Here is a 14,172-nt window from a genome sequence, read left to right on the forward strand (position 1 = left end):
TTCCTCTTTTTTTGCTGGCATCTGCATTTCCACATGCTTGAAGATTTTCCTTAGCAGCAATAGCAGATGGGCGCCAAATCATGTGTTTTTCTCTCGGTCCGCACCGAACGGATCCGAGGCCGTTGTCATCACAAGTGCCGCCAGCTGGAGCCGGGCAAAGAATGTGCTGAACGGTCGGCCCGTCGGTCAGATTGGACCATCCGCCGGGAAGAGAGCGGGCATCAGGTGAGACATTTGGACGTTTGCCTTACATAAGGTAAATGTGCCTCAAAAGTTCAAGGTCAGCATGTGCTGCAGGACAGTCAGACGTGAGCATCGACTGTGAAACGGGCACTGGATGGAGAAGAGAGGGCCGGTGGGTTCTGTGGGAGGTGACTCTCGAGCGCAAATCTTTGCTACGAGTAGCAAAGTACGACGAATACCCGCGGGCGCATTTCCACTGTTTAAAGCCCCCCGCCTGTTCCAGTTTTTGGGTGTTGCACTGCAATTGCAAGAACGAAGATCCTGAGTCCGATTTTCGAGTCTCGAGTCAACACAATTGCAGTCTGACACTTCAAAAGACCTCAGAGCATGACGAACAACAGTGAAGGTAGCCGGCATCATCCATGGCGGTTTCGCCAAGAATCGAGAACTCTTTTGATATCATTTCATTGCATGCTTGTTGTAGGTATGTAAAAGAAAAAGCGCTCCTCCGTGGTCCCGGCCTTTGGTAAATCGGGCACCGTTCTTGTTGTGTGCGCGCGCGGTCGTCGACTTCTGGTTATTTCGCAATCCCGCCCATCCAGCAGTCGATTTATTTCTTGCCGCTCTTCTTGATGCCCTGGGTACCGGTGTTGAGAGGTCCCTTTCCGCCGGCCTTGGCGGCCATCTCCTTGCGAGCCTTCTCCTCTATGATCGTACATCAGTCTCCATCTGCAAAGAAACTTGAAGACGGAAGAGGAAATGCAGAATCTGCCCCGTCAGTTTATGTGTGAGACCTACCGGCGCGCTTCTTCTCCATGAAAGCGAGGTCGTCCTCGTCCAAGTCCTTCGCGGCCTTCTTCGCGGCCTTGAGAGGCTTGGCCTTGCCACCTGTTGTTGTGAGAAAACCATTGTCAGCAACGCGTGAACTGAGTCGGAAAAGGCTGGGTTGCCCCATCCTATGCGACGGCATGGCAGATTGCTTACCTTCACGGCTTGCACCACCCATTTTTGCGAGGTTATCGAGGAAGAAACTGGGTTGGAGATCGGCTTTGGGCGAGGAAGAGCGGTGGACAGTCAGGCGGAGAGGCAGAATCTGGAGTCGCAAATGCTGCACAGTCGTAAAGTCAAAAGGAGAAGAGGAAGCGCGGCGCAGCGAGGCGGGCGGACGTGGGGTGAAAATTGCCCCTCCTCGACGAATCGGTCAAGGGTCCCCGTCTATAGAGATATCTTGTGGCTTATTCCTTTTCGAGAGTAATATGTAGTTATACATCATATGCAAATGACCCAGCGTGGTGGAGCCGGGACACCCACGGAACATTCCAAGCTCGACGTCGGTGTGGTCGGCTGTGTTCCGTGCCACATTGATTTCTCCGGCGCGGCGCCAGTGTCTCGTCACCACCAAAAATCACCACCTGTCGACCCTTGATCGCTGGAAGGCACCGAGTCGTCTCGACACAAACAACACTGCTCTTCCTTGGCATTGCATTACGACACTTGATCCTCCTTTCCCCCCCTCTTTGAATTGCCCTCTGGTTTTCTAGTGTCGCCTTTGCTTCCTTCTTTCTCCCCATGAGCTGAGTCGACACAGTCATCCGGTTCGCAAACAATTCCTGCCGCACATCAATCTTCTGGTGATCTCTGCTGACACGTCGCTGCTGCTTGCGCGCAAAAAGACCTAGGGGATTCCTTCCTCTGGCGGATCACTGCTACAAAAAACATACCATACTCAAGGAACGTGCTTGTTGGCACACTTTCGAGACTAGAGCTCAAGAGCACCGCACTTGCTGTCGCATCGCATTGCAAACATGGCGTCGAGTTCCGACGAGGGCGAGATCATGGAGAATGACGCCGTGGATTTGAAGGCAACTTCACTGCCGAAGAAGTTTGAAGGAAACGGTGTTGACCGTCAAGACAGAACTCGAGATAGACGCTCGGCCTCCAACTCCCCCGAGTACGACAGTTCCGCCAGAAAGAACCACCACTTTTCGAGACGCAGCCGCTCCCCCCCGCCGCCCCGCGGCTTTAAGCGCGCCCGCGACGAGCGTGACTACGCTGGTGGAGGACGACAGGAAACCCGCCGCTTCCGCGTGCATTACGAAGACGGCGCAAGGGATGACTACCGCCGCTCACGCGTGTCGTACGAAGACCTAGACCGCCCGCCGTCCCGCGGCTCGAACACCAGCTACGACGGTCGCGACAGGAACCGCAGCCGCGAGAGAGACGCATACAGAGACAGGGACAGGGAGCGCGATCGCGAGAGGGACCGATACCCGGATAAGAGACAGCGTAACCGTACCAGGTCGCCCTACCGGCCCCCGCGCGGTGAGCGAGGAGGTCGCGAGGATCACTACGCCAGAGACGGCGGGCGCGATCGTCTCACCGATTCGTTCCGCGGCTTAAAGTACGATGACAACAGGGACCGAAACGCCCGGAACGGAGGCGCGGCGCCGAACGGGGTCGCTGTAGGAATGGATTCGCGCGTTTCCAGACAAGATGCTAAACCTGTGAAAGACTCTGCAGACCGTGAAACTTCTGCAGCTTCTCGCTCTCGGGGCCAGGCGTCCGTCTCCCCTCCTCCCTCCAAGAGGACTCGGTTCCTGCTAACGCCCGACGATAGCGCTCCGCAGGTGGTGGAACCTGATCATAGCTACGATGAGCCCGAGGAGCCGATGGTCATTGATGAGGAGGCCGAGATCGAACGCAGGCGACGACGCCGTGATGAGCTACTCGCAAAGTCTAGTTCAGCTACTCCACTGCTTATTCACGCATTGCATGCGACTGACAAGTCGGCGATTCCATCACCAGCTCGGGAAAGCACTCCAACGGCGGAGATTGGTACCCCAGGCACAGGTAAGGATCTTGTCCTCCAGAGTTTGACAAGTGCTAAGTTTGCAGACATTGCCTCACCAGCCCGAGACGGAAGTTCGCCTGGCGCTATTGACATTGTGAATGAGAGTGACCTTATGAACACTCATGGCGGTGGCGACGCAACGGAAGAGGACGGCCCCTCAGCTGCAGATTACGATCCCACGGCCGACATGAAGGAGGACGAGAGGCGCGATGAAATGCGACACGGCAACGTGGGTGTTCATGGCGAAGCTCCTGACACAAAGAACGAGACGCAGCCACAGGATCAACCTCAGGAAGCCCCCGCGAAAAAGTCTTCAGAAGACGACGACGATGACGATTTCGACATGTTTGCTGAAGACTTTGATGACGAAAAGTACGCCGCGCCTAACCCTGTTAAGGTAGCTGTGGTGGACGAGTCCAAGGCCTCACCCGCTCTTGCGCCGACAAACGGAGCCATTCTCGAGGGCGACGACAAGGACGGTTATTACAAGCTTCGCATTGGCGAGATCCTGAACGGCCGTTATCAGGTCCAGTCGGCTCTGGGCAAGGGTATGTTTTCTGGCGTTGCGCGTGCCGTCGACATTACGAACAAGAAGCTGGTCGCTGTCAAGATTATGAGAAACAATGATGCGCTGAGGAAGGGAGGTTTCACCGAGATTGCCATCCTGCAAAAGCTCAATGACGCCGATCCAGAGAATCGCAAGCACATTGTCAAGTTTGAACGGCATTTCGACCACAAGGGCCACTTGTGCATGGCGTTTGAGAACCTGAGTCTGAACCTGCGCGAAGTGCTCAAGAAATTCGGCAACAATGTCGGTATCAACTTGGGCGCTACGCGAGCATACGCCCATCAAATCTTCATTGGCCTTGCTCACATGCGCAAATGCAGTATCATCCACGCAGATTTGAAGCCTGACAATATCTTGGTAAGTACTGCCAATGTTGGCTGTTGGACAAAGAACTCAACTAACCGACCGTAGGTCAACGAGAGCAGAAATGTGCTCAAAATCTGTGACTTGGGAACCGGCATCGACAAGTCTGACGCAGCTACGGCGCACAACGAGATCACCCCGTACCTGGTCAGTCGCTTTTACAGAGCACCAGAGATCATTCTCGGAATGCCTTACGACTACTCCATCGACATGTGGTCCATCGGTGCCACCTTGTACGAGCTGTACACGGGCAAAATCCTCTTCGCAGGCGACAGCAACAATCAGATGCTCAAGGCCATCATGGAGATCCGTGGCAAGATCACGCCAAAGCTTTACAAACGAGGTCAACTCTCGGCGATGCACTTTGATGAAATGGGCAACTTTGTCAGCATGGAGCGGGACAAGGCGCTTGGAAAGGTACGTTATTGGTTCGTGGTCTCGGTGTTGTTGTTTTGCTTGCATCTGTCTTTCACCCCTCTTCCCCATATCTCAACGCCTCTGCATTCTGCCTCGTTTCAAGACTTGAACCCATGACCCAATCATCCCTCAGAGTTGCTATTTTGGCCGACGGGGTCCCGAGATGGGTCTAGTTGAGGCGGAGTGCGGCTGTAAGCGCTGAGGCGCGGCTGCACATGCGTACGCACGCATCCACCCTCCCACAGCTCTGCGGGCCGTCCGTCAGTCAAGTCCGAGCGCGTGCCCCGGAACGCTCGCGTCGCGATGCCCGCTCAGCTGACAGGTTGGTCGTTGTCGACGTTGAACCAGTCACGATACTGTTGGAAGCAAACACTCCGGACTATTCGGACTCGCATGACTTGCTAGGGTGGACTGGTCCTCCAGTATGGAAGGCCCGCGAACAAATCCTCCCATCTTCGGAGGATGAGCTGTCTCAGGGACTGTTTGTCACGGCCGCATCATCTCAACTTTGCCCCCTATCTAGTTTCCCCTACATGCCCCTGCTTTTTTGCCTCTCCGCCACCCCTTGTGTCCTGCACAAAGGGTCCAACGCGTCGGGTCGATTTGTCAAAGTTGACAGGAAATGTTTCCCCCGACCGGAGGGTCCCTCCGCAGCAAGCCTATCCCGGTAGCCCCCTGTTACGCCATTGCATCACTACCTTATTTTGTCGATGGACCGATGATGGGCCCTTTTGGTTGGGAAAATAGTAGCAGAAAAGTTCAGCTGGTCGCTAACCAACATCCTCACACAGACAACCGCCAGGGTCCTGCCCGTCGTCAAACCAACGCGTGATCTGCGCACCCGCCTCTTTGCCGCGTCAGCGGGTATGAACGACGCCGAGACGAGGGACCTGAACCATTTTGTCGACCTGCTCGAGCACTGCTTGACGCTTAACCCGGAGAAGAGGATCAAGCCCGCCGACGCGCTGAAGCATCCCTTCTTCACTGCGAAGGCCTCCGCGCCTGCGAAGAGGTGAGGGGGCATGGTGAGTAGTCCCTTGTTGGGAAGACGCCCGCTGGGGGTGTTTGTAGGACGAGAATAGAGGGGTGTTGGGGGTGGTTGAAGCCATTGCTCTGCTCCCAGGGTCACCCTGATCAGCCTTGATCAATGGTCATGGCTAAGAAGTCTGGCTTGTAGATGTTTGTACGAAGATAAGGGAGGCACAACTCTTACTGCGAAGCGCCTCTTTAGACACAAGAAAAAGCATTAGATGAAATGGAGACTACGTTGAGCTATGACTTGGTATGCCTACTTCAGATCCCCAGCGTGCCATGCTGTGGGGAAGCCTCGGTGTTAGCTTCAGGTATATTCAGGAACAATGTGCCCAGCATTGCGTGATATCCATCATGGTATCGGTTGTATACAACACGACGCATTCTTCTCGTCGCAGGGAAATGGATTCAGACAGAAGGCAAGTTGCGGTAGTAACAGGTCAAGAGGGCACAATCCCCCTTCCACCTCCTGTTCGAACATCATGTTCACGTACTTCTAGCCTGTGCCTTTCTCACCGACCTTGCGAAGTATGGAACGGGGGGGGCAGCGCAAACATGGGTGAATACTTGAATTCCTGACTTTTTCTGATTTCTATGATTCGGTTCCTGAGTCCTTCCGTGCTCGTAACAAGGCTCGAGACATTTTAAAGAGATTGGACCCTAATGGACGTGTCTATTATGAAAACTTTTATCAATAACGGACGAGAAGGGTCGAAGATGAGAGCCAGTTGACGGATCTATCATGGGGGAGCGGGGGTCCAAGGGCTTGCGGGGGGTCGAGATATGCGGTCGAGAGGCTCCAATGGAACAAAGGGGTCAGGGGTCCAGGAGGTCAAGGGTTCGAGTTTTTAGAGGAAGGACGTCAAAGACATGAGTAGCACAGAGGCTCTCATCTAATCTTCAGCGTTTGGGCAAATCAACCTCTCCGTCTGTGAAGCTTGAGTATCCGGGGCATAAGCCGTCAGTGTTCCCACGGTGCGGAACGGAGATGTCACGTCTTGTCATGTCGAATCTTTGATGGGAACTTTTTTCTTCCGTGCGGGAGGGTTGTTTATCATGCGACGGGGTTCGAGATCCCAAGTCTATGATGCTTTTCTCGCCTCTATATTGTTTTGGGCCGTGGATCAATGTCTTGAGCTGTACATCTTGGGAGGGCGGGGGGAAGGGGCTCCTTTGAGAGGCCAAGATATGAGCTTGAGCCCGGATGGGTGGGAGCGAGTGTGAGCAGGAGCATTGCGCGTGGGTTTATAGTAATGAGTTAGATGGGATGGCCCTCCTTTCGGGGTCAAGTGAAGAAGGTAGGCAGAGAGGGTAAAGGAGTAACACCTTGGAAGGTCCAGGGTCCAGCTTGACGGAGGTCGAGGCGCCTCCCTCTCTCTCTCTTTCGCCAGCGATTACTTTAGAAATGGCGTAGCTACTTGTTCTTGATTCAAGAGCCTAGATGTTACATACATGTGCTCCAATTTCTTCGGGAAGCATTCCCAATATCTCGGTAGGTGTCGATCCCACCAGATGACTTTCTGAGGAATAGATATCTAGATGACCTGGGGTCAAGAACTACAAGAGTGCAAATTTTGCCTTCTCTGACTACCTTCCGCAGTGCAATGAAGGGTTCTGTTTCTCTAGGCGTAGCACATCTTCGTGACTAGAGACTGGCCTAGCTCACAGACACGACGCGAGGCTGAGATGCCCTCGTACCGCTTGTGAAGAGTTGCGGCAACGACAATTATATCAATAACCTTGGAAACGTTCCAACGGGGGTAAATCCACTTGATGGAGTGAGAAAATACCGTCGGTGATATGATGCTTCACACTAGGGCATTACGAGGCTGTAATCGCTGTAAGTCCAACTATAGTAAACATATCGGAAAAGACCATTATATCTATGGTCACAAATAATTGATTTGCCTTCAAATCTCGTAGAAAAAACCTCCAAACGTTGGCAAAACGAGCAATCTTGGTTTCTCATTTGTTTTGAGAAACCGTAACACGGCAAGCCAGCTCATTTGTAATCTCACTGGGTAAACAACCAAGTCTCATCAAGAGACGAAACGGAAAAGGCGTCGCGAGGCTGAGATTCAGTAGCCAGCAACTCGCGCGACATCACACACCAAACCAACCACCCCGAGAACAAAATCACTCGTCTTTTACGAAGAGGACAGACTCTAATGGGGCCAGGCCGGATCCTGCGTAAATACACAACTAAAGCTGCACACCAAACGGGTAACGCGCTCCCTGCCACCCGCGCGCGATATCTCAACATCCAGCCTCGCGCCCCCATGTAAACCACAGTCGGCACCCTCACATCAATTCACTCGCTATGAGAACCTCGACTGCATGGAATTCAATCGAATCAACCCGTAAAAAAACGTCTGTATCCAGTCTGACTCATCCAGAGCTCGTTACCACCGCAGGGAAAAACAAACAAGACCGTCGCTACCTAGCCCCGACCCGCAGCTTTAGTACAGGAAACCATCCGTGCCTGGAGGCCACATGTCTCAAAACGCAAGGCTACGGCTAGTCACCATTTGCATCACGGCATGGATCCAGGCAGAGCAGCCAACATGAGAAACGCGGGAGGCAAAGCAAACTCCATACGCGCGCGCGCGAGACGCCGGCAAAAACGTCACGAGCGGCCGGCTGCCTTGCCAGGCTGGTAGGACACCCTTCTATTCATGTTGGCTTATCCCCATCCACTCGTCGAACGCATCCGAATTCATCCTTTAGCTGGGCGGCAGCAGAATGACATGGAGATAATAATTCTACATTTACAGCTACGTGCATGGCATCAACCCAGTGGTATCCTCTCGCCTAGTGGAAGGCGTGCTGCCAAAATAGAAAAAACAAAGGATGGAGGCACAGTCTCATATGCGTCGCTCCCGAATCACTAGACCTCGCGGCCATCGCTTGCCATGCAAGCAGTCGACGGGTACCCTCGAAATTGACCTTTCAGGTGAATCTCAGGTGAGCAGCAGCAGCAGCAGCAGTTGGGGGGGCGACAACGGGCGTTGGGATCCTTCTGGCACAGCATCGTCTCGGGGTCGCACGGCATCAATGACGGCCGTTGGATCCTGGTAAAGAAAATGCATACACTTCTTGGAAGACGAGGCGTGGCACCTTCCAACAGGTGTTGCAGCGACCGCGGCTACGTGCTTACCGCCGACCGCAACGGGCATCAGTGGAATATAGCACGAGACTGCAACACGGGATCCCTTCTAGGTTCCTCACGTGCGGAGAGGGACGAGAGGCCTTCGCTGAGTTTGGTTGCTGGACAAAGTCACGTAGGACATATCCCGTTCGACGGAAAGCCCGTAGTTTGGAGGCAGAATGCGGGATCCCGGTGGCTGGTATCCCCATGCACCAGCAGGATTGACCTGCCTTACCAAGTACCGAAGAGGTTTGGACCAAAGGGCACAGGTATGTGAGGCGAGCGAGGAAGAAAGGCAGAGAGGTGAGAGGGTATCACGATGCCGTTGTTGCACGGCGCCGGGAAGCGGCAAGCCATGGATGTACGTTGTTGCTTGATGCGGCCGACCGTCGGGTACTCGCACTGCGTACCAGAGGACGGGAGGTTGTGATGGCGGCCTTGCTAGTGACGGTGGTAGGTAGTGTGGAGTCGTGGACGCTGGATGGTGCGTAACGGCGTCGGCCGTGTTCCCCCCCGTGATGACCCCCGGTAGTGCCGAACGGAGATGGCGGGGGCCTCAATCAATGAGGCGGGGTAGAGCAAAGGGAGAGCCGGGGACGGGGGGCCTTTGAGGGACTGACAGCCCTGCTGTGACCTGCCGCCCTGTATTCGTGAGGTGTAATGTGAGTGGCAGAGTGGTGCATCCGTATACCTTCCTGTGAATACGGAGTATATCCGTAAGGCACTGATCAACGGCGTCGACATCGCAGGGTCTCCCGTTCCAAAGACGTCCGCTTCGCTAGGGCTGTCATCGCCCGCTGATGAACCATGAACCAAGGACCGTTGGGACCAACCAGCCAAGAAAACTCTCTCGATAACTTTTCCAATGATCGTCATCAGGCGTTGGTTGGTTGGACATGTGTCGGGCACCCATCTTTGCTGCTCTATTCCCTGAATGCCTCACAGGCTTACCCCCTGGGCCATGCTATCATCATCGCCGTCGTTCGACTCGCCGTGTTGGCACGTAACTGGTCGAGGTGGAATTAGGTTCGACACCCGGCGGAGAGAAAGAAAAAGAAGAACATTGAATGCCACCCCGGACGTTGCATGATTGATCGACCCCTCCGAGATGGACCCTGAAATCCTCCACAGTAGTAGGAGTGTAGGACCGACTTTTTTAGTGGCATACCTTCGTTGGCACGGTTGGTCAGGATTTCTGGTTATCCAAGAAAAGAATGTGCGTACCGCAGATCGGCCATCCGAGGCTTGCTGGTGCTGCATTCTTTCGCGCGCATTGAGCAGATCGAGTCGATCACCAAAGGGGGGACCGACATTCTCCTGAAAGCTGACGGCAGAGGGCTGAGGGGTTGACGCCCGCCCGCCGTTTGGCTTATTGAGCCACGGCGCACCGTTGGGACGGTTGTTTAGATTGGTTGTCGGTGGCTTGTTGGACCCTGAAGCTTCGAGCCCTTCTAGTGGAATGCCATCACGTCGTTTGGCTTGTCTCGCCTCGGGAGACGAGAGGAGATATGACAGAACACACGCGCCATGGAACTACGCTTGACGCAAGGGGTGAGGTCATTGAACGGTCCTGGCGCACGCCGCCGCCCTTTTTAGGGGTCCAGTCCCTCCCTGGCTTTCTAATGCTCAACATACCTCATGCTCTCTGAGAATACCGAGCTGGGACTATTCTCGTGGATGGCGGCGGCGGTTTGAGCGTTCGTTTACTCCTTGTGGTAGCTCGATGCTCGAGACCACCACCCGCGCTGCGATGGACGGGCGGTGTGGTGTGGGATGTGGTGATCTGCAGTACGGGATCCAATAACGTACTGACGGCCATCCGAAGGCGCCGTGACGAGACACTGGCACGCCTGGTCGTCCGTCCCAGGACCGCTGCAGATCGCTTATGCCATCGATCGTGTAGGTAGGTACCAAGAAAGCCCCATTACTGGTTGGCATTCGATGACCCCCTCTCGCGGGTCTGTGATGCGGACCATGAGATCACAGCTGCACAACACAGTGAAGATCTCTACCGCATGGCGAATGGCAAAGGCGTCCTTTCCACAATGCTCCTTCCTTCTTCAGTCCTTCGCGACGTTTGGCTAGGAATCGCTGTTGGAGAATGAGAATCTCGATGGAGGTGTCCTCATAATCAGGGGATCGTTTGGTAATGCGAAAGTCGAACGCTAGGGGGTTTTCAGATCTGCAAATCGATATGCGGACTACCAGGCCATGCGACATTTACTCCATGCCAATGACATGTTGATGATCAATCACTGACCTGTGGCTGCCCACACCGCGAACATCGTCATCGAGAATCCTCTTCCCACCCCATATCCAACGCTGGTGCATCCCAAACAGTCCTGGGGAGCATTCCATCTTGGCTCTCGTGCGGCAGTGCTTCACCTATACGAGGGCGGTGTGGAGTTGACGAGGCTGTGCCCGTGTGTTTGAATCGTGGATCGTGAACCGCAGAAAGTGCGGGTTACTTTCCAGAATACTCCCTATTTCGCTATGGTCCGTATCAAAGTTCCCATCGCAGTGGATGGGTTGGATGCTGTGTGGGGCGCGTCTGCAAGACTTTGAGAGCTGCCGGATTTTGGTATGGGTTTGCCATTGACAACTTGTTTCGTTTGGAACACTTCGTTTTACTGGCCGGCGGTCCATTCTTGATTCGAGAGAACCTTTGTTATCGAGATAGGGTTTCCTTGCAGCCTCTGCGGCTTGCCATCAACTCTGCAAAGCGCTCAGGCTGCAGAAAAGCCCGGGCTTCCATGCAAAGCATACTTCGTACAACCATTCGGGGAGGTAGCAAGCATGGATTGACTCTTGAAATCCGAGTCGATTCGACTGTATCCATCCATGATCCAGATCAGTGGTGCCCGGGCTAGCCGGTGCGTAGCTGTGAATGTGGGCTCGTAAGGGTTGATTGGATGTTGTCCCTGATAGAGTGCAGCCTCCGTGAAGCCCACTCACACAGTCGCACTGCCCTCGACTTGCAGCATCCATTGACAGAGTAGGATGTGAGGGTAAAGGACTTCAACCTGATCGTGATCATTGACGTGCCGCGGTACGAAGCAAGGCCGTGCCAAGGTAGCACAGATAGCCATATGCCCGTGTTAGAGGTTGAGTCACTTTTGCAGCTAGCTCCTCTGTGCGTCGAGTTGTGTTATCAACATCGCGACACGCCGCGCTTGTTTGTTTGCCCGAGTCCAAGGTGGTAAGGGCTACAAAGTCACGATCGTGCCCGTTGAGTTCGCCAAAAAGATCGAAAGCACGCGTACCTTATGGGTAGCGCCCTTTGTCAGCCTCGACAGCCTCAATTTACATAGGTCTAGACCGTCATGGCGTGCAATCCCTTGACCTTAATTCGTTTGTTTGGCAGCGCCTCGTCGTCAGAGTCTCACCTTGGACCCAAGACCCCTAAATAAGTTGTGCCTTCAATGATTGCGGCTTTTGAGAGTGAGTAGGCCGTGTCTCCACGTCTTTGGCGCCGCACCGGGCTTCCACGAGCACGGATCGACCATGACACAATCCCGCAGGGATAGACAGACATTGCTCTCGTGAGTCGTGAGAATCATCCAGTTCAAGTGTCGTCTGGTCCGTGAGTTTAGCTGCAGCGTGTGTGCTGAGTAACGTGCCCGGCGCATTCGCTAGCGCAGGGGATGGAAAGGAACACTATTGGAAGAACCAGCCGCGTTCACCTGACCTGGTAGATTTTGACTTCCGGCGTTTCTGTCATGAACGACTCCGAGACGATACGAAAAGAGACGGCCGACCGAGACTAAGCTGCCGGGATCCCTCGGTGTGACTATGGAGCCCCTGGCTGCAGCGCCAATCCGGCCATCAACGGTTCAACAGTCGTGGATACTATCCGCACTTTTTGCTTCTGCGGTCCGCCTACGAGGGCTCGGCTGAACGCAAAATTGCGATCTGCTCGGCAAATCAAAAGCAAGCGGGCAGACCTGCGCGGTTGCCAAATGATCAGAGGCAGATATCGATTTCACTGCAACAACTGACTGACGCTGCGGGTTTGGCCAGCCGAAAGCCGACGAGCACTGGAAGAAAAGCAAGCGCAGGCTTCTCTGTCGCACAGCGAACAACGGTCTTCTCTCCCCTTGCGTTCGCTGGCCATGCTTGGCTTTTTGGTGAACAAAATTGCTATGTAGTTCAGGACGGGGGCGGGTATGATGCAAAAGGTTGCAACATGCTTCCAAAGAAAGTTCCATCTCACCGGCGGACCGTCGAATTTCGGTCAACCCTTGTCAGGCGATTCGAGTCTATCGCCTTATGGCGGCCGTTAGCGCCGCGTTTGTCTCCCCTTGCCCACCACTTCAGGAGAGCCTCATTAACACGAGGCAATACGTTGCAAGCTGTGGTAAACGTCCCGCAGCGTTTTATCCTTGTTGAGTCAAGTCGCAGAATGATTTGATGAGCGCTAGGCCCTGACCGTGGCCCAAGTTCCGTAGCCGATGGAGTGTATATGATCGGCTTATTTCGCAAGGTTGCGCTGCGGGTCATTTTTTTTTTTTTTTTTGGCAGAGAATATTCGTATGCGCGTAGCGTGTACGGAGTAATACTGTATCCAAGGCCTGGTGATGGCAAACTCCAGAGTTCACGATACACAAGTCCAGGGTGCCATCCATCCGAAGGTCGCGAGGATGGGTAGCGACAAGGGCATCGTCAAACAAGAGAATAACCAGGCGAGCGCGCTGATTGGAAACCATGCCAGCGGATTTGCTTACGTTTTCAAAGCAGCCCCGGGCTGCCGGGCATCGCATGAATAGATTGGCCCCCGTGAGTGACAGGTTGGCCTGGTCTTGCATGTTTGAGGTGTGTTGCGAAAAACATCGGACTACTGGAAAAGTCCAAGCTCAAGCCGGGAGAAAAAAACCAGAGACAAGGCTGGATCCTGATCGGATTGCTGAGGTGGCTTTGGTGGTCACCACGAACCCTGTCTTATTAACAAAGCAAGCCACGCCTGTGCAGCTGAATACGTGGTTGAGTTGCCTCATGCCAAAGTTTGATTTTGTACGGGAGCGTGGTACCCAGTGGTGCCAGTTCGCTGCACGGCAAGACCGTGGGGGATCTCCTCCGCCCCGGTCTAGCAGAGACAGTGACACCTGATGGTGCAGCAAGTCTGTGGTAGACTGAGTCTCAGGTCCGTGAGCCATGCTTGTGTTTCTCGTGATCTCTCAGCCGTGGAGATCAAGCATGTAGCGGAGAACGACGTGAGCCACGTCTCCATACTCGCTATCGTCTTTTGGCGCAGAATGTGGGTTTGCTCAAGCAAGGAATGCCTTCGACTCTTGAACATTCGAACAACGTTGCCGAGGAATGCTGGCTCGGTTGCGTCCGCTGTTGATTCGGGGTTGGCTGGAGAGCCGAGTGATACGCTCCGAATATCCCCTCAGTCCGCCATGGGAAATGTCTAGCTGCTCCGGGATGCCTGCATCGGGACAGTAATTAGGTGTTCCGAGGATCACCAAAAGCATGCCAGAGCTTGCCACGCCGACTCATGTGTCGGGTGAACTCAGACCAGTAGTTTAGCTGGCTTCTTGATGCAATTCCCTCGTCAACAGGACGTTTCTGGCTAAATGCCTCAAACTCGATATTGCAAGTCAAACGCAC

The 14,172-nt window shown here is 54.2% G+C and overlaps 2 protein-coding genes across 2 annotated transcripts; one reads left to right on the forward strand and one right to left on the reverse strand.

The window, feature by feature from the left end:
• Window positions 1-342: 342 nt before the first annotated feature.
• HER10_EVM0003315 (putative translation machinery associated TMA7) lies at window positions 343-1,348 on the reverse strand. Its single transcript, XM_035472996.1, has 3 exons — window positions 1,168-1,348; window positions 982-1,071; window positions 343-888 (listed from the first exon to the last, which is right to left on the reverse strand). The coding sequence occupies exons 1-3, from the start codon at window positions 1,187-1,189 to the stop codon at window positions 794-796; spliced, it is 207 nt and encodes a 68-aa protein (XP_035330535.1). The 5' UTR covers window positions 1,190-1,348; the 3' UTR covers window positions 343-793.
• A 45-nt stretch (window positions 1,349-1,393) lies between these two features.
• Window positions 1,394-5,644, forward strand: HER10_EVM0004569 (uncharacterized protein). The gene is made up of 4 exons (XM_035482961.1): window positions 1,394-3,033; window positions 3,079-3,959; window positions 4,014-4,382; window positions 5,174-5,644. The coding sequence occupies exons 1-4, from the start codon at window positions 1,989-1,991 to the stop codon at window positions 5,396-5,398; spliced, it is 2,520 nt and encodes an 839-aa protein (XP_035330609.1). The 5' UTR covers window positions 1,394-1,988; the 3' UTR covers window positions 5,399-5,644.
• Window positions 5,645-14,172: the final 8,528 nt, after the last annotated feature.

This window comes from Colletotrichum scovillei (genome assembly GCF_011075155.1).
Source record: "Colletotrichum scovillei strain TJNH1 chromosome Unknown Contig00008, whole genome shotgun sequence".
Classification (NCBI taxonomy): domain Eukaryota; kingdom Fungi; phylum Ascomycota; class Sordariomycetes; order Glomerellales; family Glomerellaceae; genus Colletotrichum; species Colletotrichum scovillei.

What these genes read in the sequence shown, in the direction of transcription:
- HER10_EVM0004569 (XM_035482961.1), top strand. Translation starts at nt 1,989, where the DNA reads ATGGCGTCGAGTTCCGACGAGGGCGAGATCATGGAGAATGACGCCGTG. An exon ending in TGAAGCCTGACAATATCTTG is followed by an intron (nt 3,960 to 4,013) that starts GTAAGTACTGCC and finishes AACCGACCGTAG; the next exon opens with GTCAACGAGAGCAGAAATGT. An exon ending in GGGACAAGGCGCTTGGAAAG is followed by an intron (nt 4,383 to 5,173) that starts GTACGTTATTGG and finishes ATCCTCACACAG; the next exon opens with ACAACCGCCAGGGTCCTGCC.
- HER10_EVM0003315 (XM_035472996.1), bottom strand. Translation starts at nt 1,189, where the DNA reads ATGGGTGGTGCAAGCCGTGAAG. An exon ending in GGGTGGTGCAAGCCGTGAAG is followed by an intron (nt 1,072 to 1,167) that starts GTAAGCAATCTG and finishes TCACAACAACAG; the next exon opens with GTGGCAAGGCCAAGCCTCTC. An exon ending in CATGGAGAAGAAGCGCGCCG is followed by an intron (nt 889 to 981) that starts GTAGGTCTCACA and finishes GTACGATCATAG; the next exon opens with AGGAGAAGGCTCGCAAGGAG.